At 50.7% G+C, this 24,396-nt stretch overlaps 8 protein-coding genes across 8 annotated transcripts; 4 read left to right on the forward strand and 4 right to left on the reverse strand.

The window, feature by feature from the left end:
* Nucleotides 1–184: 184 nt before the first annotated feature.
* Nucleotides 185–1,654, forward strand: ACET3X_006665 (uncharacterized protein; the record flags this gene model as incomplete). Its single annotated transcript, XM_069452819.1, has 2 exons — nt 185–1,345; nt 1,397–1,654. The coding sequence occupies 2 exons, from the start codon at nt 185–187 to the stop codon at nt 1,652–1,654; spliced, it is 1,419 nt and encodes a 472-aa protein (XP_069305433.1).
* Nucleotides 1,655–1,738: 84 nt separating this feature from the next.
* On the reverse strand, nt 1,739–2,882 carry ACET3X_006666 (uncharacterized protein; the record flags this gene model as incomplete). Its single annotated transcript, XM_069452820.1, has 2 exons — nt 1,739–2,384; nt 2,446–2,882. 2 exons carry the CDS (start codon nt 2,880–2,882, stop codon nt 1,739–1,741), a joined length of 1,083 nt encoding a protein of 360 aa, XP_069305434.1.
* A 1,435-nt stretch (nt 2,883–4,317) lies between these two features.
* ACET3X_006667 (uncharacterized protein) lies at nt 4,318–6,181 on the reverse strand (the record flags this gene model as incomplete). Its single annotated transcript, XM_069452821.1, has 4 exons — nt 4,318–4,546; nt 4,601–4,771; nt 4,819–5,659; nt 5,722–6,181. 4 exons carry the CDS (start codon nt 6,179–6,181, stop codon nt 4,318–4,320), a joined length of 1,701 nt encoding a protein of 566 aa, XP_069305435.1.
* A 3,424-nt stretch (nt 6,182–9,605) lies between these two features.
* ACET3X_006668 (uncharacterized protein) lies at nt 9,606–12,856 on the forward strand (the record flags this gene model as incomplete). The annotated part of the gene is made up of 6 exons (XM_069452822.1): nt 9,606–9,608; nt 9,659–9,710; nt 9,775–10,071; nt 10,118–10,349; nt 11,430–12,019; nt 12,261–12,856. 6 exons carry the CDS (start codon nt 9,606–9,608, stop codon nt 12,854–12,856), a joined length of 1,770 nt encoding a protein of 589 aa, XP_069305436.1.
* A 516-nt stretch (nt 12,857–13,372) lies between these two features.
* On the forward strand, nt 13,373–14,371 carry ACET3X_006669 (uncharacterized protein; the record flags this gene model as incomplete). The annotated part of the gene is made up of 3 exons (XM_069452825.1): nt 13,373–13,390; nt 13,437–13,508; nt 13,562–14,371. The coding sequence occupies 3 exons, from the start codon at nt 13,373–13,375 to the stop codon at nt 14,369–14,371; spliced, it is 900 nt and encodes a 299-aa protein (XP_069305437.1).
* A 68-nt stretch (nt 14,372–14,439) lies between these two features.
* On the reverse strand, nt 14,440–17,665 carry ACET3X_006670 (uncharacterized protein; the record flags this gene model as incomplete). The annotated part of the gene is made up of 4 exons (XM_069452826.1): nt 14,440–15,400; nt 15,450–17,357; nt 17,500–17,568; nt 17,622–17,665. 4 exons carry the CDS (start codon nt 17,663–17,665, stop codon nt 14,440–14,442), a joined length of 2,982 nt encoding a protein of 993 aa, XP_069305438.1.
* Nucleotides 17,666–19,731: 2,066 nt separating this feature from the next.
* On the forward strand, nt 19,732–21,104 carry ACET3X_006671 (uncharacterized protein). Its single transcript, XM_069452827.1, has one exon. It carries the CDS (start codon nt 19,818–19,820, stop codon nt 20,994–20,996), a length of 1,179 nt encoding a protein of 392 aa, XP_069305439.1. The 5' UTR covers nt 19,732–19,817; the 3' UTR covers nt 20,997–21,104.
* A 1,623-nt stretch (nt 21,105–22,727) lies between these two features.
* Nucleotides 22,728–24,238, reverse strand: ACET3X_006672 (uncharacterized protein; the record flags this gene model as incomplete). The annotated part of the gene is made up of 2 exons (XM_069452828.1): nt 22,728–22,819; nt 22,912–24,238. The coding sequence occupies 2 exons, from the start codon at nt 24,236–24,238 to the stop codon at nt 22,728–22,730; spliced, it is 1,419 nt and encodes a 472-aa protein (XP_069305440.1).
* Nucleotides 24,239–24,396: the final 158 nt, after the last annotated feature.

Genomic DNA, 24,396 nt, shown 5'->3' on the forward strand with positions numbered 1-24,396 from the left:
TCATCTCTTCTGGCTGACGTGATACTCTCAACCTTGTACAAGTTGACTTGCAGGCGTACACCCATCTCTTTGTTGCTCTTACGCCCATGATATGATGAGACCAAGGCTAGCTCCTCAACCCCGCTACGACCGCGTACCTGCGTCAGCAACAACAACAACAACAATAACAACAACGCCCAACAAGATGCCCTTTCCTTTCGTCCTGCCAACGACGTCGAGCATATCCTTCACCGACTACTTCAACAGCAGCACACATCCATCCCTACCCAACTGCGCAACCACTGCGCGAGGCGTCCTTCGCGACGTGCTCAAGCGACACAAGCGCATACCTCCTGCCTCACAAGCCTCGAACCTCTCCACGGTAACATCCGCCCTCAACGATTACATACCCTACCTGTTCGCCCTCGATGCGGGCCTGAGCGGTGCAAGCTGCGCGGGGGAAGAGATCGACCTGATCCTGGTCAAGGAGCTCGAGGTGGAATGGCGCTCGACACTGGGGTCCTCAATACCAGGCCGCGAGCCCGCAAGGGTAAAGCTCAAGAGCCTCGAAAGCGAGCTATGCTACACACTCTCCACGCTGGCATACGTACACAGCCTCCAGGCTCGAGCACAACTACACACACTCTACAATGCGACAGTGCCCTCGCCCGAACAACGCGCGACCGCCATCGGTGCTGCTATGAAGCATTTTCTCGAAGCCAGCTCTATACACACATACTTGGTCAACCGATCAGGCCAGTACAACTCGCAGCCTGCGGCCATAGACATATCCGCATCCGTGCTGGGAGCGTTGGCGGAGCTGACCATGGCTGAAGCTACACTAATCACCGTCTTGAAAGATGACCCGTACCCAGCTGTGGTGATCGAAGACAGGAACAAGCAAAGCAAAGACTGGATGTTCAAGGGGGCTGACATACCCAAGGTCCGCGCGCATCTCTTTGCGCGACTATGCCTTGCCTCGTCCGAACACGCTGCGAAAGCTCAAGCTATGCTGGGCCGGTCTTCCAAGATCAACGACGACTTGCTGAAATACGTGGATGACTTGCGACGGACGGCAAAAGGCAAGGCTTGTCGATTCCTCGCCTGTGACGCTGAAGCAGGAGGCAAAACAGGAGAGGGTATTGCGTGGCTACGGGGCGCAAAGAAGGAGCTTGGCTTTGCGTCGATAGGTGCGGAAGAAGAGAAGAAGTCGTCTGGTTTCTCCAAACTGAAGAAGGAGTGGCAAGAGAAGAGGGAAGACCGTAAGATAGAAAAGGGTGTAGACTGGGGCACCGATGCTGGCAAGTTCGAAGAGGGTCGGATTGTTGACATGTTGCTGAAGAAGTGGGAAAAGCAGAATGATACTGTACGTTTACTTCTCTCCTAACTCCTCGTGGGGTGTGGCTGACGACAATAGGTTGGCGTTCAACTGGTACCTCCCTCGGAACCGTTGCTCGCAAGTATGCCTTCTGGGCGTGAGTATCACACAACAAAGATGTTCGTCGTCCCGGCGTTAGACGAGGATGCTTTGGTTCGCATGCGGGCGCCTCCAGACCCCAGCGAGGCTTTCGAAGGCGCTGAGGATGATAGCGCGGACGAGGACGAACGCAGTCCTCCTGCTGGCGCTTTCCCAGGCACAAAAGCGGACTATGCACCAGGCTCTGCCTACTACTGAGTCCTGAAGACGTCTAACGCGCATGAAAGAATTGACGAGTTGTATCAAAGAGGTTACGTCAACTTGTCTACCTACATGGTTGGTCTATGTCCCATACCCAAGATCTCTCCAAAACGCCTCAATTTCACCCGAAACATCTCTCTGCACTCTGCCCTTTTCCCATACGTTGTCTAACTTGTTCAACATCTCGCTCCATTCATTCAACAACTCTCCCCTCTTCCCATGCCCAGCAAAGTGAACCAAATAATCCCCTCTTTTCACATGACGTTCGTCTAACCCCTCCACGTCCTCTCTCTCTTCGAAATTTTGTGCTCCGCCCTCTTCGTAGCCATTGAACCAATGTTGTGGTACAAAGCGCGCTCCGTCTCTGAACTGATCGGTCTGTAGGACGTGTTCCATGGCAGATTGTTCGGTGAAGGGGAGGTCAATTTTGGGATTGTAGTGGCGGAAGGCAAGGATGGCTGTGAAGAGTTCAATCGCCCAACTGCTGACACGAAGTAAAAAGATACCGTTGTTGAGACCATTCCAGTCCTTGGTCACAAGCATGTGTGTTGTGTTCGCCGGAGCCTGCAGTTGCTCGTCGTCGCGGAGCCACCACGACCCGAAGCGTGCTTTCTCTGGTGGAAGGAAGCTCGATATTGGACGGCATTGGTCGAGAATGATTGTGTCCCGATCAACCCACTGAATCCACTCCAGACGTTCTTTGGCTGGTTTCAACATCTCACGCATGCTAAATGTCAGTGTACGAAGTCAGTACATATCCCACGTGCAGTTCGTACAGGGACACTTACAGCACGTTGAGTATGAAGGCCGGTTTGTTCCACAAATCGTCTACAACCGAGTCACACATGACTCTGACCTCGGTTCCGTGGACCAAGGCGTGGAGGAGATGTGTCTGAAACGCTTTCTGGTAGTACTCCTGCGACTTGCCGAAATGGGCTGTGACGGTTGCGATGTGCGCCCTTCCGATTGCAAATGGGGAGTACTTTCGACATGTAGCACGCTTTGTTGTAGCCTCTTCGATGAGCTCTGGTGAGACTTCTGGTAAACACTTCGAGTCATCGTGTGCAACGAACTGCGGAATGGGCTTCGGATTTGGTCGGGCATACTGGGCTGAGAGGTTTCCCAAGCCGGACTGGTTCTGGAGAAGGAGAAAGGGGAAGCCGATGAGGAAGAGTGATACCCAAAGGAAGAGCTTGCAGTTGAGGAATCTCGGAGAAGCGTACATGGCTTTAGAATGAGTGGAAGCAAAAATCAAGGGAAGGCTGCGGTGTTCCTCGCTCGGAAGTAGTGACATGATATTGCTATTAGGTGCCAGCTTGGGTAAATAAGGAGGAATAGAGAAGAGACGTGATCGAGATCTTCCAAGACATTGGTGAAGGAACAAGCAATAGTGGGTGACGAATGCTGCGACGATAGTCTCTTGGAAATCAAAGTACCTGTCGTATCTTACAGTGTACACGCACGTCTGTGGGAGTCAGGTTGATAGCCGACTTGGTATGGCGGCACTAGCATCATCATCATCCCAAGAGCTTCGCTGTGCTTGTCTTGAGCATAGAGGCGCTAGCTTTGACTACGTCTGTCGATTACGCTGCTAGTAGCCCATAGCTCTACATGGGCGCGTAATAGAGGCGTAGACTGCGAACGAGGAGTGACCGGACTTTGCATCTGATGTAGCCCTGGAGTGGTTGCAAAATGTACATACACAGCTCACCCTCGGACATGGCAGCATCGTTACAAATACGCGAAACTCACACATGGCAGTCACCCAGATGGTGTATAGAAAGCCGCTGATATTGGCTCAAGTTCACGAAATGGTCTGAAGCTGATGAGTTCATTGCGATACATGTTTCTGCTCGGGGAGATACCTTGGCCTCTCGCCGGTCTTGGCTCACCTGGCATCAACGCCGTAGCTCCGAAGTATGCACGGAGCTGAAACAAACCAGAGCCTTCATGGCAGTGGTTCGGATTTATTTTGAGACTAATGGCGTGTGGAAATATGCTCGTTTTCCAGCACCGTGGTGCCTAAGAACTCCGCGGACGCGTCGAGCCTACGCGTGAACGACAGAGGGTGAAGTAATCTCAACTCTGCTGGCGCTTTTCAACAACATGAGTGTGGTGATGTCGTGGTACGTTCCGAACGGTCCGGATCGTGTGTTGAGGTGGATGTAGAGGACCTCGGAAGGTTTCTCCGGCACGGAAGACAGCCACGCTCCTTGACAAGGAACGCACACAACAGGATTACAATCAACAATGCGATGTTGCATAGAGCAGATACAAAAAAAAACCGTTTTTCCAGTATCCTTTCACAAGCGAGCGAGAATCGTGACCATCCCCATACGAGGATGCTCGGACAGGAAGAGGAAAGGCAAAAGAAACTCTCCAGCGGAGAATTGAACTCCGGTCTCCCGCGGGTTGCCCTATTGAGGTGACAAGCGGAAATACTGACACTATACTACTGGAGATTGGTGGGAAGTTGAGGTTTTTCCACCAATCAAAATCGATGGCTGCTGACGTGACCCTCGAGACGAAGTCGGCAGCCGAGGTAGGAAACTTCAGCCCTCCAAAGCCACTAAGTGCAACTTCATGCATTCATCACACAGATAACATAACACGAATCAATGTTCCTATATTAGCTGCGCAACTTACAGCTCTACCTTCAATCACGACTTGGTAATCGTCTCTGGCGCTTTCACATCCCCAAAGCTATCACCATCCTTCCCATCTACCGAACCCTGCCCAACTACCACAGCCTCTTCCCGTCCGAGCATCATGTGATCGATGTTTACCTTTGGTCCTTTGAACCATTTGTGCGCTGAAATGAACCACCATATCGTTACCAATAGCATTGGGCCGCCGTAGACAACACATGTCCAGTTCATATCTGCAGCGCTACAAAGGCGTTAGTCGTTTTGAGATAATAGCAAAGTTCTGTTGGGGCCTTACGTCAATTCTGCTCCGGTTACGCTAGGGAAGCATAGGATGGGGATCATGAGTAAGACGAATGTGCATGCGACGGTGCCGATTGCGCTAGAGTACTTTCCCAGGTTCCAGGGACCCGGCCTGAAGCGATTTCCTACGAAGAAGACTCGGATGAAGATTGGTATCGTGAACGCGCTATCAGTTGTCAGCAGTGAGATCCCACCGTGGCGACCTAAACTTACACAAAAGCTGCAATAGCGCCAATCGAGAACAGCGCGCCGACTGCTAGCTCTCCACCAAATATGAGCAGCAGGCACAATATACCGACTGCGCAGTTGAACCATACGGCGTTTGCAGGTGTTTGCGTATGTCGGTTAACCCTCTTCCAGTATTTGCTCAGAGGGAAACAATCGTCACGAGCATAGGCGAATGTGACTCGGCTTGCGGCAATCATACATCCTTGACCCATGCTGAACCCCGCAATGATGGTCAGGGCAAGGATGGCCAGTGTCAATTTTTGCGACATGCATTGCATCAGGTACGCGGCGAACGGCTGCCCAAGCTCCGACTCGAGGACTAGATCGATATCAACGACGGTATATGCAACAACTAGCTGCAGGAACCAGCCAAATAGACCCCCAGTAGCCGACGTCAGGACAATAGCGCGTGGAGAAGCAATGTTGGCATTGGAGCATTCTTCTGCAAGATGGAAGGGCGAATCGTAGCCAGACATAGTCCAGATGACGCCGATAAAAGACATCAGAACGGAGATGCCGGCTGGAAAGGATGTTCCTTCGTAAATCGTGCCCCAGACTTCGCTAGAAGGAGCAAAACGAGGAAGACCACGATCTGTGCGGTCTGTGCCGGCGGGTATCATGATGATGACAACGATGAGCGCGATGAAGTTGAATGTCGAACCAGCAGAATTGAATTGAGCGAGCCACCGCGTCGGCATCGACGAAAGAATGGCATGCAGTATCATGATAAAGACGGTTAGTAGAAACGTCTGATAGTCTGTGGGGACGTATGACGGGTCATTGATACTAGCCGCCGCAAGTATCATGGCCGCAATGCCGTAATTGACTACTCAAACAGTCAGGTCCTTGCCCATAGTTATCAGGAAAGGATAGTGGTTTAGTACTTGCCGGATGGTGCCGCTGTAATCTGAGCGAGCCAATTACTCCAGCCGGTGAGCCAGGCAGCAAAAGGTCCCCAGCCAGGTGGTGCCAGAACAGCTGAAGCATAATATAGCCCTCCGCTCGTCGGCATGCTACTACATAGCTCCGCCATACTCATAGCCACACTTTGAATTCCTATCATGGCAATGATCCAACCCCAGGTCATGCCAGCTGTCCCCGCATAGCCCATGCCATAGTAGAGTGTAGACGCGAAACTAGGCAATAGACCCAGAACCGCAAAACTGACACAGAATGTGGTATAGAGCGAAAATTCTCTCTTGAACTCAGACTTGTAACCAAGTGCCGCGAGAACCTCCTCGTCCGGATTTAGAGAATGCGTGGGATCGTAAGGTATGTCGCCGTCTGGAAGAATAGAAGTCACAGGCTCTTCCGCGACGGAGCGGTTCCGATGATGGGAAGTCGTCATTGTGGCCAGGGAAAACGCATACGCGCGCGCCGTCGTCGTCGTCGTCGTCGTCGTCGTCGCAGTCGCAGTCGCAGTCGAATGACGTGCCCAACTAATGGAAAAAATCGCGACACAAACTGGCACACTAGGACTCTAGCAATGCGCAACGTGCAGCAACTCGTCTATATACGCCCACACCCCAGTCTGCATATCATTGCGCAGCAGGGTTGTAAGCGGGGTGTCCCTACACCAAGGCCGGAGAGTGCACGCAAAGCCATGCCGTGACACCTGGGCAGCGGCCGAAAGCAGCGTCATAACCCATTAGTATGGGTGATAGGCGTTTGCGCGGCGAATGAAGACGAGCGAGGTGCTATCTCTTTATCAGTGCACGGTTCGGTGTTCGGCTAGACTATCCTAGACTATCCTAGACAGTAGGAGGTGTGGAGGAGATCGCGGGTCGGCAGGGGCATGCGAGCTCAAGACGCATCGCGAAGAAGCTGTTCTTGATGACCTCGGGAGGCCAGGCAACTGCATGTTCAATCGGTAGCGTCTTGTTCGACGAGACACATGTAGCAGTATCCGCCAGACTCAGAGGCGATGAAGACATGGAGGCTGCTTGTGGATGTGATTGCGTTGACCAAGATTGGGATCCACGGGTGTTCTGACGGAATCATTCCGATATCTAGCGCCAGGCTATGGATGCATCCTACAACAATGCGATACGGCTGGACATGCTTCAACAGGTATAGACTTCCATACAACGGCCTCATCCGTTAGTTCCCACATGGCGTTGGTGGAGCGATAAGCTCCGCCTTGGTATCGCCGTGGTGATACTGCCGAGCAGTCGGGACTTGCTTACTGTAGCTATGAGCATATCTTGTCTGTAAGCTTAGCAGCATACGCTCAGCTATATTCTTTTGCGAGCTGTATCATGAGCCGCTGCTCTGTGGATGACTGTAGAGAAACGCTTGCTCTTTTTCCGTCGCGGATTGCTGAACTGGAGCCAAGTAACACAGAATGAACTGTTATCCTGCCCGTCGATCCCATGGCTAATGCTTGCCCCATAGATGCCGCTGATCAAAGCTTGTCCGTAGGACGACGCATCGATGCTGTGAACCAAGGCTACGTCGAACATCCAACGCCAAAGGACCCTATTCTGAAAAGTCGACCAAACACGAACAATCGAGGCGACTTGTGTCAAGAAGCTCGGGTTTGCTAATCTGTGTCTACCTGGGTAAGTACTAAGATATATTCTGCAGGTATTCACGTTTGTATGCGATATCGATATGGGCCTCGTGAGTTTTGAAATACAGTAATTTTTGGCAATACTGACAGGACGTTCCATGTTCTGGTCAGTGCGATGAGGCGAAGCGCAATTATGCATCTGACTCCGATGTGCAGGCCATAGGTAGTAGCGGTGTTGTGTCGGTCGTTTGGCTTTGCTGTACTGGCGGTAGAAGACTCCAAGGTTAAGTCTCAGCGAGAGACCATGTCATCTGCGCGTTATTTTCCCAAGGCTCGTATCTTCGTCTTGTTCTAACAGCCTCCTCTTTTTTGAATTTCACTGACCTTCTACATCTGCCCGAGTATCTAGGTATTGATGGATGAGTGCACGTTCTTGAAACACGATCAACAGGTCCCCATAGTTGGCGGTGGACCACTGATCCCCAAAAGCGCCGTCACCGCCTGATCCGACTAATCTCTCACATGTATCAAACTGTAAAAGCCTGAATTGAATGCAGTCTACATGCTGTGCGCTCGGGGAGAGGCCGTGGTTGTTTAAGGATTGCGTCTTCTTGGTCGCTGTCTTGGTTCTCCCTGCGCTCGCCGCGCATTTCTATTTCAGTACTTTCAAGGCTGCTAGACAAACAGGCCTCCCGCATCTTTTTTTTGAGGCTTCTCTGGGGAGTATCTTGTCCCTTCGCTGGGAATGACAAGGCTGATGATTGACGATGCTAGTAGTAACAAGTCGTTGGCTGTAGGAACGTACGTTGTGGTTGCTGTGCCTTCGTTCCAGGGTTTCTGAACTGATTGTGTCCAATGTCGCCGCACTATTACTTCCGTTCGCCCCTGTTCATGAGGCGGAGACGCCGGCTCCGCCAAGCATGCCCATGACAGTGCTCTTCCTTCGTCTTTATCTGCGACAAGGTTTGCGAAAGCTTGTTGTAACTGCGCGATTTTCCTTACTACTCATGCTGAACGCCTGAAGCAAGGTGGATAGTTGTGCGAGTGGTGAGTGGTGAGATGGGCGCTCACGGCCACGGCCCGCCAATCGATTGACCCAAACCCCCCAAAAAGGCGTCGAATAGCGTTGCCGCCCGGCCCGTAGACATGTCACTCGCTCGAGCTGACACGTGCAACGGAAGCTTCCTGGAACATTGGCCCTGCCCGCTGCGATGTCACAAGGAAAATTTGTTCGAGTCAAGCCGGCAGGGAAACTGGCAACGGCTGGTATAAGACAGTTGAGATATGAATACTGGTCGCCTGAAGTCGCACTTTGCATCACTGCAAAATCACCGAAGCAGCGCCGACAACCTCGTTACGCATTTGGCTTGCTGTAACATTTCTTCTTCAATCGTACCACGATACGTCGCAAAAGGGTTCCGGTCAGAAACCAACATTGCGACGTTGCCGCGGACCTGGAATTGGACGACTCAGCCCTGGGTTGAGGCTGTCGGGAGCGCGTCATCCAATCTCACGCTACCACCAGTCCCGCAAGTGTCGAAGCTCGACGTCCGTCTCTAGTCGATTGCGCAGATCATCGAGAACGCGCAGTTTTGTCAATAGTGGCGCTTGCGACACTTTAGTGTCTAGCCTGCTATCTTGGGATCCGGGGGATCTCACTTTCTGAGCGCTGTCTCCTCAGCCCAAATACTTCGACTTGAAACACTACGCGACCACCCCAGAGCGACTGCCCACGACGATACCCCAGAGCGTCACTTCCAGACAATCTCCCAAAGCGCCCATCAATCTATCAATGAAGCTGCCAGTGACAAAAAGCCCCGACGTCACAGAGTAATGCCGAGTGATTGCTGAATTCACTCCCGCCTTTCACGAGATTGCGCCCGTGGTTTACAACACGGCTGCTGACCAGGCGCTCGGCTTTTTTTTTTCCAACCATCCATTTTGTTCTCCAACGCCTTGTGCGCCCTATCGCTTTCGAAGGCTTATACACGATAATTCCAGCTACATTTAATCAACACCCACCAAATCCCTGAGCAACCAAATCCTGGACTAGTCGCCATCTGTTGGCCCAACTACTGAACGTCACAACTCCCTTGGCTCTCGAGCCAACAAAACATCCATGTCGGACGTGCTCGACCCCGAATCTGGCATTTTCTATGGCGTTTGCTGGGTTGTTGTCATTATTCGACTTATCTCGCGGAGACTACATCGCGGATCATGGAAGTTGTTGCAATTGGATGATTATCTAATTCTTGTAGCTATGGTTTGTGATCCACAACGTCGAGCGACTGTAAGTGCTGATCAATATCCAAGGCTACAGACACAGTGCTTATCACTATCATGCATCGAATTGCAAAGACTAGTAGTATGTTATATCCATGTACGAACTACAAGTGCTACGTGTGCTAATCTGTCATGTCAAACTTTAGGCAACTTGATACCGCCTGGAGACGACGTCTCTCAATACTCCGAGGCTGAGATCAAGATGCGTGTATACGGATCTAAGCTCGTCTTGGTAGTAGAGCAGATGCAACTCATCACGATATGGCTGGTCAAGGCGTGTTTGCTCATAATGTACAACCGAATGACGCTGGTTCTGCCGCAACACAAGATCGTCGTCGCTACCTCCATCTACGTCGCTATCGCATTCGTGGTCATGGAAGTACTATATCTTGGGGTCTGGTGCAGACCGTTCAATCAATACTGGGCAGTACCTCCCAATTCGAGTGAGTGACTTTGCCTCCTGTCGTCACACAATACTTACGATATCAGAACAATGTTCCGCGGCAACCAACCATCTCATCACCAACGCGGTCTTCAATATTTCCAGCGATTTGATCATCCTAAGCATACCCATGCCGCTGCTCTTCAAAGTTCGCCTACCCAAGAAGAATAAGACTATACTGTTTGTGATATTCTGTATAGGGGCATTCACTATTGTTGCTGCAGTTCTCAACAAGTACTACTCGTTTACTAACCCATTCGGAACGGAGTGGACGATTTGGTACCTTCGCGAGTCATATACCGCTATACTCTGCGCCAACCTACCCCTTACTTATCCACTCATTCAACGCGTCTTCGGCTTAAGAAATTGGAACTCGCACACATATTCCGCGGATAGTCCATACGGGCCTAGCTCTGTCACACGAGCACAACCATCGTCACATACTCGCGCTTATTGGCCAGAACCTAGACCACAACAGATACCTAGAGGCTTTCGGGATATCTTTCGGCGTACGGAAAGTCAAGAAGACATGAATGGCGGTCTGGGGAAGCAGAGAGAAGACAATGATCCACAATTCATCACCAGTGCGATCGAGATGGAAGACGCGAGATCACAACGGGTCTCGAGCTTGAGTACTCCCGCGAGTTGGCGGACGTCTGGAACCACTGAGGAGCCTAAGGATCACGAGTCGTATCATGCTGTTTGAAAGAATAGACAAATGCTCATAAACAAGGATGAGCTCCACTTGCGCCCATATATTCGACTAACTGCTCGTTCCCGAGCAGGGTATGATTGAAGGTGCACTCGAAGCAATCTGAACAATGACATCGGCCCGTCGCCTGAGTGAAGTCGTGTCCTCGTCATCGGGTACCTTTAGCACCATGATGGATGCACCCAATCTGGAACGCTAGCCATCAGGTACTCACATGGGCACACGACATCTGAAGTACTTTGATGTTTCTTAATCTACACACTTCATCAGAGCTTCAAGCCGGAATTCAAAAACCGCAATACAATGCACATCCACGACGTACTTATTGTTGGTGGCGGGCCAGCAGGCCTGGCAGTGGCAGCACGACTCCGTGAACACACACCATCAGCAACCTTCACAGATGATGAACACCAGCGATACCACTGGATCCGGAAACATGGTCGAAAAATGAACATCAAAAACTACCGGACGAATAAGGACTCACTGCCAACGCCACCCTCCACCCCCGGTAACTCGGAATGTGGTTGCGATCATGATACACCAACCAAGGAATCTTTAGACATGGTAGTCCTCGATGCAGATGGGGCAGAATGGATGTCCAAATGGAAACGCCTGTTTAGAACCTTTCACGTTGATTACCTCCGAAGTCCCATGTTCTTCCACGTTGATCCCGCTGATCGTGATGCGCTGCTCGGGTACACGTACGAGAAGGAGAGGGAGAAGGACATTCAAGCCTTGCCCGGTGTTGCAGGAAAGGAAGTCAGCAAGCATAAGAAAAAGAAGAACCTGAAGTCCCAAGGGCGATTTTTGGGTCGCACGCCCGACGTGGACGAAAGAGATCGGAAAGATTACTTTGTGCCGCGTACCGATTTATTTGATGCGCACTGTGAAGAGGTTATCAACAGATATCGGCTCGGCAAGGACCTGTTGAGACAAGAGAGCGTCGTGGACATCAAATATGACAAGATCTCGAGATTCAACGAGACAGAGCTCGGAAGCATGATCTCGGATGTAACGATGGCGGATGAGAGGGAAGTGTTTCGGGTAGAAACAGACCAAGGCGTACGCTTTGCACACCTAGTCGTCCTGGCCGTTGGTCCTGGGAATGCGCCATTGATACCCCTCGTCCCTGGTCTGCCTTCTCAACGTCCACACGAAGGTTTCGCCCACGCGATGCAGATTAAGCAGTTCCCACCATCTCACGTAATGAATAGAATCAAGGCTGGCCAGCTGACGAGTATGCTCATCGTCGGTGGCGGTTTAACGAGCATCCAACTCGCAGACTTGGCGATCAAGCGGGGCGTCAATAAAGTGTGGATGCTCATGCGTGGACCGCTCAAGGTCAAGCATTTCGACGTAGACTTGGAGTGGGTTGGCAAGTTTCGGAACTTCAAGCAAGCTGAGTTCTGGACGGCAGATACAGACGAAGGAAAGTCAACGTTCGTACTTGGTTGATCTTGACTAACACTGGGCTGTAGAGCGCTTCGATATGATCATGCAGGCCCGCAACGGAGGTAGTATGACACCACGCTACCGGAAAATTCTTGATTCGTACGTCGCGCGTCGAAAGATCGAGCTGCATAATTACACCAAACTTCATTGCGTATCTTGGGAGCAGTCGTCCAAAACATGGGCCTGTGAGGTGTCTTCGGCAGAATCAACCTTTAAGCTCCCGCCTGTAGACTACATGGTCTTTGCAACTGGTATACAGTCTGACATCCGCACTATTCCTTACCTCCAGAGCATCCAACGACAATATCCGATCAAGTCCATTGGCGGTTTGCCATGTCTAAACGAAGACTTGATGTGGGACGACAACGTTCCTTTGTTCATCACAGGACGACTCGCCGGACTGCAACTGGGGCCGGGTGCACCGAACCTGGTCGGAGCAAGAGTGGGCGCCGAGAGGATTGCTTGGAATGTGGACGAAGCTCTCAAGAAACTGGGCAAGCTGAGTATCAATGCGCAAGACGAGAGTGATGACGACAGTAGCGACGAGAAGATGGTCGCCTATGCTGCAGCAAGGGACAATCGGTTCGATAGTTTGTTCGAGTTGGATGATGATGCCGCCTAATCACAGCTAGCTATTCAGTCTCATGAACTTGGAATTAATTGAATGAGAGTTCGAAATCGCGCGTTATGCTGGCAAACTCCTCAGATATGTATGCTGCCTAACAACACGCAGTCTTGGTAGCATGCATAAAGAGCGAACGAAGATAGCATGGCCAAACTTCGCGGGACATGATTGACTTGACGCGAAAATCGAGTCCAAGTACCTAGGTAGTTTTGCAAATTTGTCCTCATCTCTCAGGGCACAGTTCAGCCCTCCTTAAGTCTCGTATCCGAGGTCTCGAAACACGCAATAGGTGTGTACAGACTCAAATTTAATTTCGTGGCCATGAATTCGTAGCCGTAATCTTCCGTTTCGACGCGTCGCTTACGCATCCGTGTTGCTGAGGCTGTCGGGAACGGAACCGCTGTTTCGGCTATCGGCTGGCCACCAACCTAGGCATCTAGAGTGTGATCTTTCCCGTCGGCCGCATCACTTTCCATCACAACATCATCTTTATCCTGGTTTTCCTAGACGCAAATGGTTTCAGGCGCCAATGTAAGCTCGCCCACAACCCTCAAAACGCATCATTAACGACCACAAGGACAAGAACATACCTGCAGTAGTCTCTTTGGCAGCTGGTGGCATTGCTGGCGGTGTGGAGGGCTTTCTCTCGGTACGCCCAAAGAGGCATTCCGGTCTTAGTTCCGCAACTTATTTCATTTGCAGTATCCTCTCGAGTTTGCGAAAACGCGTGTACAGTTGAGAGCTGAGAGAGGCGTACCGACACCGCGGAATCCCTTCCTCGTCGTGACCCAGGTCTATCGAAAGGAGGGAATCAAAGCACTTTACAAAGGCTGCGGAGCGCTGGTCTTTGGTTCAGTAGGCAAAGATGCTGTTCGCTTTCTCTTCTTCGATCAGATCAAGTCATCTTTTGCAGACACAGAGACTGGCACACTTTCGCCTCTTCGCAACCTATTGGCTGGCATGACTGCTGGGGTAGTCGCATCAATCACTGCAGTCACACCTACAGAGCGCATCAAAACGGCGCTTATTGATGACGCCAGAAATGAAAAACGATTTCGCTCCGGCTTCCATGCGACAGCAACAATCTGGAAAGAGCACGGTATACTCGGTTTATACCGTGGCTTCGCAGGTACCACGCTCAAGCAGGCATCGGCGACAGCATTCAGGATGGGGACGTATAACATTCTCAAAGACTTTGAGAAGACCAAGAACATCGAACAGAACACTGCAGTTAATTTCGCGAACGGATCAGTAGCAGGCGTTGTTACAACGCTCTCTACGCAGCCTTTTGATGTTATCAAGACGCGATCGCAGAGCGCAAAAGGAACAAGCACTGCAGAGGCTGTGAAAAGTGTACTGTTGGATTATGGTGTCAAAGGATTCTGGAAAGGCACAACGATGAGATTAGGACGCACTGTGTTTAGTGGTGGTATACTATTTACGAGCTACGAGGCTGCCGTAAAGATCATTCTGCCATTGTATCCTGGCACGGAGCAGGCCGAAGCATCATAGACGCAACAACGACCTAAGACACCGGGCTCTTCCTTGGACAGCATTCTTTCCAGCTCCGCACCTGGCATTCATTGCTTTCCGTCATACTCGTCGATAACGCTGACAGGCTTCACAAACTTACCCAGAGGCTTGTACTCTAGATGACCCAACCCAAAAGCCTTCGGCCCACCAATTTCGATACCCTTTGGACTAGTCCAGCGCTCACTCGCAGTGATACCGATCACTGAGACTAGCAGTCCGTAACGATACTCTGGCGTTCCAATGGCCTCGCCATTTTGCGCATCAATGACCGCGATGAGGTCAGGAACGATAGCGAGTACATCTTCGTTCTTCTCCTCACCAGTCTTACTCTCTCCATCATCCGGTATTCTTACCGCAGCAATGTTTTCGTTCTTAAAGGGTATCTTGATCTTGCCTTGATACTCGCTTCCAGTGCCTTCTATAATCACCTCGCCGTACACGTGGCCCATGTACAGCTTGCGCTCTACACCGACAATCTTGCCTTTGAAAAGCGCGCGGCCCGTTTCAGCGCCTCCAACCGCGTCGATGATTGATTGCGCCACGTTGTCGATTCTGTTCTCTTTGCGCGCGCGGGCCACCTCTCTCCCTATCCTCCACGACAGCGAGATAGTGTGTTCGACAGCCCATCTCCTTGTTTCAGAGCCTGTAACAGGGGCATCGGCTGTTCCGACAGAACTTCCCATCTGGCTCAATGCTGCTCTGATGACTTGTTCGACCTTCAGATCACTGGTTGCAGTGGGCATATAGAGCGTGTTGCCGTTTCCATCAGCAACTGCGACTGGTGCGAAGACGATTTCTCGCTCGCCAAATACAACGGGTGTTGTCTGCCATTTTGTTGGGTATGCTCGGCCCATCCAATCACCATCTACACATGGTATGTTCATGTTAGTCGATGCACCCAAGACGAGACCCTGTAATCCGTTCGAGCCACCAATCTCCAGAGGTATGATATGCGTCGCGTAACCACCCTTGATGAGATCGTAGAGGTGGGTTTGAGCATCCATCATTCTGCAGAAGCGTCAACAAAGTCAGAACACCCTACTGATATGAAACTTACTCATCAGCAGACAGCTTCTCGATACCAACTGTTGGGCTGCCAGCGCCACCGCCGCTTCCTACTCGTGCATCGTCCTGGAGGTCATCTGGACTTACGACGCGAACACTTCCACCAGACCGAAGGATACCGCGTACTCGGAGCATAGTGGAATATGGAGAGCCTCCACCGCCTGTACCTAGGATGTAGCAACCGATGGTGATCCAGTCTAGATCAGTCTCTGATATCCACCACTCCCGGTTAGCCACTTTCGGCTTATACGCCGCAATGTTAACTTCTGGAGTGGCATCAATCTGGTCAGCTGCATCTTCACTCGAAGGCGCCGCGATGGCTTCGCTTGCTTCTGACCCAGTCGCTATGCCGTCTTCTTCTTTTGTGATATTCAGATTCACAAAATCTCCTGCCCGTGAGAAGTCGAAGTCTCCTGCAGCTCTGACCATAAAACGTGTTTTGTTGGCGACGTATTGCAACGGAAGATCTTCCACTTCAACAATGGAAACCGTTTCTGCTGAGGCGCCTGCTTCGATAGTCTTCTGTTTAGCTTCCTCGCATATCTCAGCTAGTAGCTCTTTTTGAGTGTGCTTCTCGGTCGACTTGACAGTATCGATGACGGTACTCACACGCGCCATAGCAGCACCGATAGCGTTGGCTACACCCGACCATTGAGGTTTGATCACTTTGCTCGCTCCCTTCAGTTCATCTGGAGCTATCACCGCACCACCTCCAACGAGCAGAACCGGGAGATCATCAGGTGATGTCTTCATCTTGTCAATGATGTTTTCAAGCATGCTCTTTGTCTCAGCTTGAAATGCTTGTACATCGTCTGTTCGCAGCTTTCCCCGCACGTTTTCTGGTTGGCCTATTGCGACATCAGATGAAGCTGCTACAACGTAGTCAGTTGCCGTAGGAACGTCTCCGCCGAAGACGAGCGCCTTTTCCGGTAGCTTATACCCCACTGACTCTGGTCCAACTTGTAGTCTCTCCCCAACTCTTCTCACCAAGCTACCGCCTCCTAGTCCTATGCTCTTCACATCGGGGTACGAGAAATTCATTCTGACTCCAGAAAGCTCCGAGTATGCGGCTTGCTGCCTGGGGAAACCGTTCGCAAGCAACAAGCCCACATCAGTGGTCGTTCCTCCGACATCAACGACCATTACCGCTCCGCCGTTCTCCTGCTTCCCAACAAGAAAAGCAGCGCCACGCATGCTGTTCGTTGGACCAGATGAGAAAGTCCGGATGGGCAGCCGGCTTGCTGCTTCGCCACTTAGTATCGTGCCATCGTTCTGAGTAATGAAGACGGGACAGCTAAGTCCGAGTTGCTTGATTGGCGTCTGAAACGATGCTATCGTCTTTCTAGCAAAGGATAAAATCGATGCGTTCAATATCGCGGCATTTTCTCGTTCTAGAAACCCAAGGTTGGCGACTGTCTTGCTGAGGACGATATCAACCTTGTTTCCTAGTTCACGCCTGATGATGTCGGCGGCACGCTCTTCTTGCTTCTCGACTGTATCAATCGGACTGAAGACACCGTTCACTACTATGCTTTTGATTCCTTTCTCTTTGACAAGATTGCATTGCTCCACGATATCCTGTTCGCTGATATCAGAGATCAAACTGCCGTCCACCTCTAGGCCTCCTTTGATGAGAGCGTAGTGCCCGAGGATGATATTCCGCAGAGAAGCTGGCCAGTCGACACATGGCGGGGCGTGTTTGCTGAAAGGTCCGGAAAGACGGATTACTGCGACTTGCGAGAGGCGTGTCCGATCACGGGTTATTACAGCGTTGACGAAATGAGTGGTTCCTATCGTCACGCTCGCAACTGAGGATGGGTCTACAGATGCGGATTTGAACATGGTTGTGATCGCGTCGGCAATGCCATGGCTTGGGTTGGTAGTGGTAGGAGCCTTGTGCCTAAATCATGATATGAGCTCCCATACATGACAGAGTTGTATCCTCTTTGGATGAATTCTGCGATGTGTATTCATTGAAGTTCGTGATGGAAGGGACTAAGCAAGGACACGTGTCGGTGAAGGTTCAGGAAACATATTCGTACCAAGCAACAATCCCTCTTCCATCTTCACTGGACTTCGAAGGGTTGATGATGACTCCATCAGTGTTCGTCCTGTAAGTAATGTTAGTCTCTTGACACTTGTAAACCATATGCATAGTACTTACCCGCCAACGTCAACGCCTATGCGCAGATTCTTTACTGTCGTCATGATGAAGGCAAACACAAGAAACAAGAAAGATACGGGTCTCTGGTCAAATTGGATATTCCGTGGCCACTATATGTTTATCATCAGATGAATCTGATAAGATTTCGTTGGTGGGGCGAGTTAGATCCGGTCATCGGATGTTCTCCTCCGAAACCCACCTGGGCACACCCCACTTCTGGCGTTGGTTTCTGATATGCGTCGTCTTGTCATCAGTAGTTTGCCCATCATTAGGAATAAAGTATTCGTATCGGAAAAAGTCTCCACCAACACCAGCTACTGTGCTTTGATGATTAGGCTAGCTAGAAATAAGCCGTACCTACCCCTCTTTTAAGGGTTGTAAGTGCTAAGACAAACTGACTTATTGCTGTCTCCCCCAACTGCTCAAGTTCATCCTAACCCTTGTATAATTTATTCGTGTATTTGGTCATCCTTAGTATAGTCTTGTGGGTCATGTTGCTAGCAACTGATCAGACGGCATTATAGCCCACGGAGGGGGGTTTCGCTCACAGAGATATCGTCATATTAACATCTAGCAGCGTGTTAACACTATGTTAGCTTGCTAACCCTCTGTCTAACACCACTACAACACCCTAGTCAATACAATGTAGCGATTTCTTACTGTCCGACACCCCTCCATGCGCCGTACTAGGTATGTATGAGCGTCGATGACATGGAACACGAGGATGTAGATGCACGGAGTAATCACCATCTGATTCCAAAAGGATCTACTCGAGTTGTCCAAGATGTCGCGATTCAAGAGAGATCATCGGCGAACGCTCGGAGATCGAGATAGCGTAATGAGCTCAAGTTGAGAGTACAGACAGGCACAGGCGGAGGAGGTTAAGAACGACGTTCTAGGAGTTGGGTTCCATAGCCTGGAAGCGGATTTTGCTCTGCGATATGAGTACGAAGAGAGCGTGGTCTATATTCATCAGAAGCGTCACCCATCTATATTTTGACGTAGTGGGGAACGGAATGCGCAATGGACCTTTCTAGGGGCGGGAGCTTCGAGGACTGGCCATTCCGACGAACGGGTACAGTAAGGTCACTACTTGGTGCATAGGTACGGACCATGATGTCATCTCTACTCGGTCGAAACATATAAAGATCATGTCGGTATGCCTCGAAGCGAGACGGCCGTAGTGAGAGACTGATCGCAACAATGATCCGGCATTCCTAGAGATCTTTCTGCTAGAACGTATGCTAAGATAGTCACAACCACCCATTCTTATGTGCTGGGCATACCATCTCACAATCAACCATTGCCCAAAGCTCAACCCCAATGATTATCGCGATACAGTAGGCCTCCACCGAGACCGAAAAAGCGACTTTACACTCTCGGGGGGCATATCGTCTCATGGAATTGCGACTCGAGAGAAAAGAATGCCTACCGGGACTTGGCTAGCGTGACGAATAAGGCGTGGTGGATAAAAGCAGTCGGCGACGGTTGCACGAGCAGCTCCTAGGCTCTACCAAAACAAGTAAAAAACATAGTCGTGAACGGCCATACTAGATATGGTGGGCCGAGCAGCTTGGGCACCATATCGCGCAAGGCGATTCCAAGCCACTAGTGCTATAATCAACGCGTCGCTGGAGAGATTCCAGATAGAGTATACCAAGATGTTTCAAGGTTATTTTTGTTGGCGCGATTCGAGCTTGCCGGGGTTGACCGAAGATGGAATCTTGGACGATGGAATTTGCACAAATGCACGCTAGGCCCTTTCACGAATAGCGTCGATGAGGCTCGGCTTAGCGACCCACGTGGCAATCGCCATCCCACGCAGAATTCAAGAGCTTAGAGCATATATACACCGGCGCGATTCTTCGTATTGGATCCGTGATCTGTGTGTCTTGCATGTAGCTGATGTTCTGCTCGAAACCATACGAAGACCAGAATGCAAGCTCAGCGTTTGCACCTGCATTCATTCCCACGAATGTGCCCACGCTGCAATACGATAGGCGGTGAAAATTTCTAGATGACACGACTTCGCCCGAGCGTGAGGCTAGACTAAGTATCGTCAAATTGTCCCTTGCCTTCGCTTCTTTAAGGTCTAACTCTGTCTCCACGTCTTCCCCACGTCTTTCCTTTCTTTCTCTCCACGTTCCTTTCCCTGTGTGCGTTCCTTGGTCTGTTCATTCGTTAGCGAGACCTCAAATGAGTGTCAGTTTTGTAGGCAGCTGTCTGCCACCATCAAGCAGTTTACCACCTGTCCGTTCGCTGCTGTCTATATCCGAAGGTCAGATTTTCGCCGCACTCAGGAATTTGCAGGCACTGTACTGTCCTGTACGCCTTCCGATTGCCATCACACATCCAATATCGAAACGGGAGCGCACTTCCATTGCATCACGCCCAGAACCCGTGGACTCTGGTTACGCGTCTCAAGACGAAGGCGAAGATGATGACAACGCCATGCCTGAAGAGGTGACAGCAGCCCTCCGCGCCGACCCATTCGAGCGGACTTTTGCCATCCAGTGGCTGAACTTCGTCTTGGCACGCTCGGAAGAGATGGAGATTAGCGATGAGGTGCGGGAAAGACTCGTAGATGATGCAGGCTTCATTCTTTCAAGCCTGTTTGAATTCACCGACGAGAAGGAAGAGGCGCTGACACGAGACTTTTCCTTCCTTACACCCACTGGCGAGTCCGTCCAGGTTACGCTGAACGATGCGCCCTTATCTAGTACGGACCACACGGCTGTCGGGCTTCAATCATGGGGTGCCAGCATTGTACTCAGTAGCATGATGTGCGCAGACCCAGATCGCTTTGGATTGGCCGAAGATAGTGCTACAAACAGGAAAAAGATTGTTGAGCTTGGTGCTGGCACAGGGCTTGTAAGCTTAGCGGTCGCAAAGCTGCTCCTTGTTATCGGTGCTGCACCTGTCAGCATTACAGCGACTGACTATCACCCCGCTGTTCTGGAGAATTGCAACGCTAACGTCAAGACCAATTTTTCTTCGAGTTCATATGACACGCCCCCTGTGGACACTGCGATATTAGATTGGGCCAAACCTCCTGTCCACATGGAATCGGCATCCGATCTGCTCATCGCATCAGATGTTGTCTACGCTCCTGAGCACGCTGCCTGGCTCCGTGACTGTGCAGCCCATCTTCTTGCTCCAAACGGAGCTTTCTGGCTAATGGTCACGGTGCGTAAAACTGGAAAGTTCGAAGGCATTCCCGATACTGTTAAAGCCGCATTCATTCCTGAGTTGTGTCCAAACAGAGATGACGGCTTGACATTCAAGATACTAGAGACAGAGTTCGTAGAAAAGAGGAGGGGTATTGGACGAGGTGATGAAAGTGGATATAATCTTTACAGAATCGGATGGGCATAGATCAAGTTATGATATAGAATAGACAGCGCAAGCGCCAGAAAATGGGTTAGTTGGCGCCCATAGGTATAAGCTTTTACGATTTGTAGACGTTATAGATATGAAGACCCCCATAATAAGTCAAATAGTGGTTGTCTATTCACCGGATTCTTGTCCATATCCAGAAGTTACTATATCGAGCTCTGTGACTCGTATCTGCAGGCGCTATACCTCAACTGATGCGATATTCATATCATATTTCTTTCCATCGCCCTCGTACTGCGCTGTGGGTACAGTCACCCTAGTCTTCCGGAACCGTCTAATAGGAACTCACTCAAGAAACAGCTCATCATTATCCTCAAGCAATTTCCCACTAGATTCAAGAATGCAGAATCACGTGAACAACACAGCACCCGCTGCTGTCGCGCCAAATGTGAAGCCAGCTTTGCTTCCTAGCGCTGCGTACGGCTCACTAAGTAGGTATGGGAGAGAGAAAGGAACAGCGAATTGAATCACCATTTTGGAGACGGAGCCGAGCGCACAAATGATGTCGCGGAGGCGCTGGGCTACAATTCCCGTGGCCACGATAGTGGCGCCTCGTACTGGTGCTGAGACCAACTCGGACTGTGTTACGGTGACAAGCGCCAGTTCCATGCCGATGTATATGTACAAGACGGTATGTCCGACTACCCTTTGCCTTTTTTTTGTCGTGGTTATGCAGATGATTGCTCCCAGGATGGCCCAGAAGCACATTCCCATGAATCACTTCTGCCGTCCGATCCCGGCGCAGGTCTACCTACCTAGGCACCTTTTTTCATAACGCTTATATTAGTTTAGGCCCAAGGTTGACAGCCCATCATCTTATTGTAAAGAACCGCTAGTTGCTATTACACAGAATAGTACGATCAAACGATCCATTGCTATCGTTCCCAGACCCGAGAATGCCGTGTTGATATGGTGCGTCGCAAGTTTCCACAGTCTCACCTCAATCTCTGATCACGTCACGTCCTGTCTTAGGAGTTGATCCCTCTCTTCCTCTTCCTTTTCCCGTTGCCTGTCGAACAATCTGTTGGCCGTTTGTGTTCAGTTATTCCTGCGAGGGGAAAGACAAATGTCTCCATTGCATCACCTTCCGCATACCAAACCCCGTTCACCCATCCGTAGCTATATAGGGAACATCCTTGCTCTTGGCAAGCCCCCTGATGTTCCAAGTCGGATGACACGCCGACCTCCAAGCTTGCCAATCGTTCCTTATCATAAAAGTTACGACCCTTATCCCAGCTTGTAAAGACCTTTGCAAGCATAGGCTTCCCGTCGGGATTTACGGCAGGTGCATGCTCAGTTCTCCAACCATTTGGCTCCGGTTTGATAAAGATAGCAACGGGTTCTGAATCTTGAGGCGCTGAATCTAGTCGCGCAAAGCGGAGCTCCCGTTCTTCGCGAAGACTTTGATAAAGTGCGAACATCATATCCAATACGTATGGTGTAGACGGCGGTACATCCTCTAGCCGTGGCGGACGTCGATCGAGCACTAAGTGTCTGCGCATGTAGTCGGCAAGCTTACTACCTGGCCACAGCCGCTCCAACTTCTGGATGACCAGGCCCAGCGCTATGTGCGCATTTCTGTCGAGCTTTCTACCCCGAAACACAGGTCCTCTGCCCGAGTCCGACAATGCATCTCGATCTGATTCCGTGAGGAGAAGGGTGCCATGCTGATTTGCTCGATCCTCCAATCGGAAAAGAAAGCCTTTCGTCTCAAGACCGCGAGATGTGATAGTTGGAGATTTGAGACGACAGCGATCGACAAATCTCTGCTGGAGTTTCAAGTTGGGGATAGTGAAGAAATGCTGGCATGCCGTCAGATACGACCGTAATGTGTACCCCAACAGGTTACTCTCGCTGGGAAGATAAATGGAGTTATATTCTTCCCATGGCGTACTCATCAAGATCTCCCCATTCATGAGTACAAGTGCAAGGAGAGCTACCGAGAGGCTGTATTTGCCTGACCCATGTATAGGAGACCCTCTGGCGATGTTTATACGCTTGGTGAACCTCAGTGCGTTTGCTAGAATGGCAATCCTGTCCTCCTCATTCTCCAGCGACCGGTTGCAAATGTCGTCCAGTACGCTGTTGGTAGTATTCAGGAAAGCTAAGACTCTAGATTCGCTGCGTCGCCTAGTGGTCTCGCTGCCACCAGTATCACCATAAACGCCATCGCTTTGAGTGTACAATGGATGTTCGCCCTCGGGCGATACATAGATTCTGTTGCAGAGATTATACTGCTTGAGCTTCCCTATGATCTTAGTATTGGGCCATCGCTGTTGTTCCCTAGGGCAAGCCAAGTAGAACAACGTCACGTTCTGTCGAAGATCTTTGAGGTTGATCTGCAGTTCCCCAGCGATGTCACCAAAGTCGTAATCGCAATCTACGCTAATATCTTTAGGACATGGTATGAGCAAGGTCATCCTGTCCGAAGCCAAATGATCCTCCTGGAAGATCCAGCCGCGTGACCAGCGAGGATCGCTGAGGACGCGGAGAATAAGCATCTGTACTGCCGTTATATCGACTTCGGGTTTTAGTTCAGGAGTTTCTTTGTTCTCGGGATCGACGAAGAGGTGGCCCTGAAGCAGCTTTGACAGGAGGTCGATTTCGTGTTGGTGTGCAAGCTCCACAGTAAGTAACCCCACCGAGAAGTCACTGTCACCATAGACTTCATCCATGATTTGGACACCATGCTGCTTGTCGTCTGGCCACATGCGCTCGTCTCCGGGCCTTTGGTATATGCACTCCTTATCGATCCATAGCTTCGATACGTTGATGCTCTGTGCGAACCGAATTACACGATCCATGTAGTGGTCCGGAAAACTACTCTTATGAAACTTTGCACCTGGTCTCTTGATCTGGTAATTGAAAACAGGCGGATCAGGTTCATTGTAAAGAACCTCGTGTTTGAGTTCGGTCCACTTCCAGGAGACAGCGATATATGGAGTGTTGCCATCGTCTTCTTCGGGCTTCGTGACGGGTATCTTGTGCGATGGTACTATTCGATCGGGCGACTGGGCTAGAGCGAAGCGGCGATATTGCTTCTCCCTCTCCAGCTCCAAGTCGGGTACTTTTGATATATCCAAGAACCGGAGATTCGATACCCACTCTTCGGCTTTCTGACGATCAGCTTGGATGTGTTGGATCTCCAGCAATTGCTTGCGGAAAGCGGAGATGTCGCCATCGAAGATCTCTCCAAACGTTTTGTTAAGGTCATTTATCATAGCGTAGGTAGATGTAGTGGAGTTTTGCGGATAGAGTCGAGCATGCCCAAATGCGGATTGACATGATGAGACGAAAGGGGAGATGCGCCAAGCCGAAACGCGTAGTAGCGCGTCCTCACGTGGATCGCCCGACAGTAGCTCTACCTAGATACGTCACT

This window comes from Alternaria dauci, chromosome 6 (genome assembly GCF_042100115.1).
Source record: "Alternaria dauci strain A2016 chromosome 6, whole genome shotgun sequence".
Lineage (NCBI taxonomy): Eukaryota > Fungi > Ascomycota > Dothideomycetes > Pleosporales > Pleosporaceae > Alternaria > Alternaria dauci.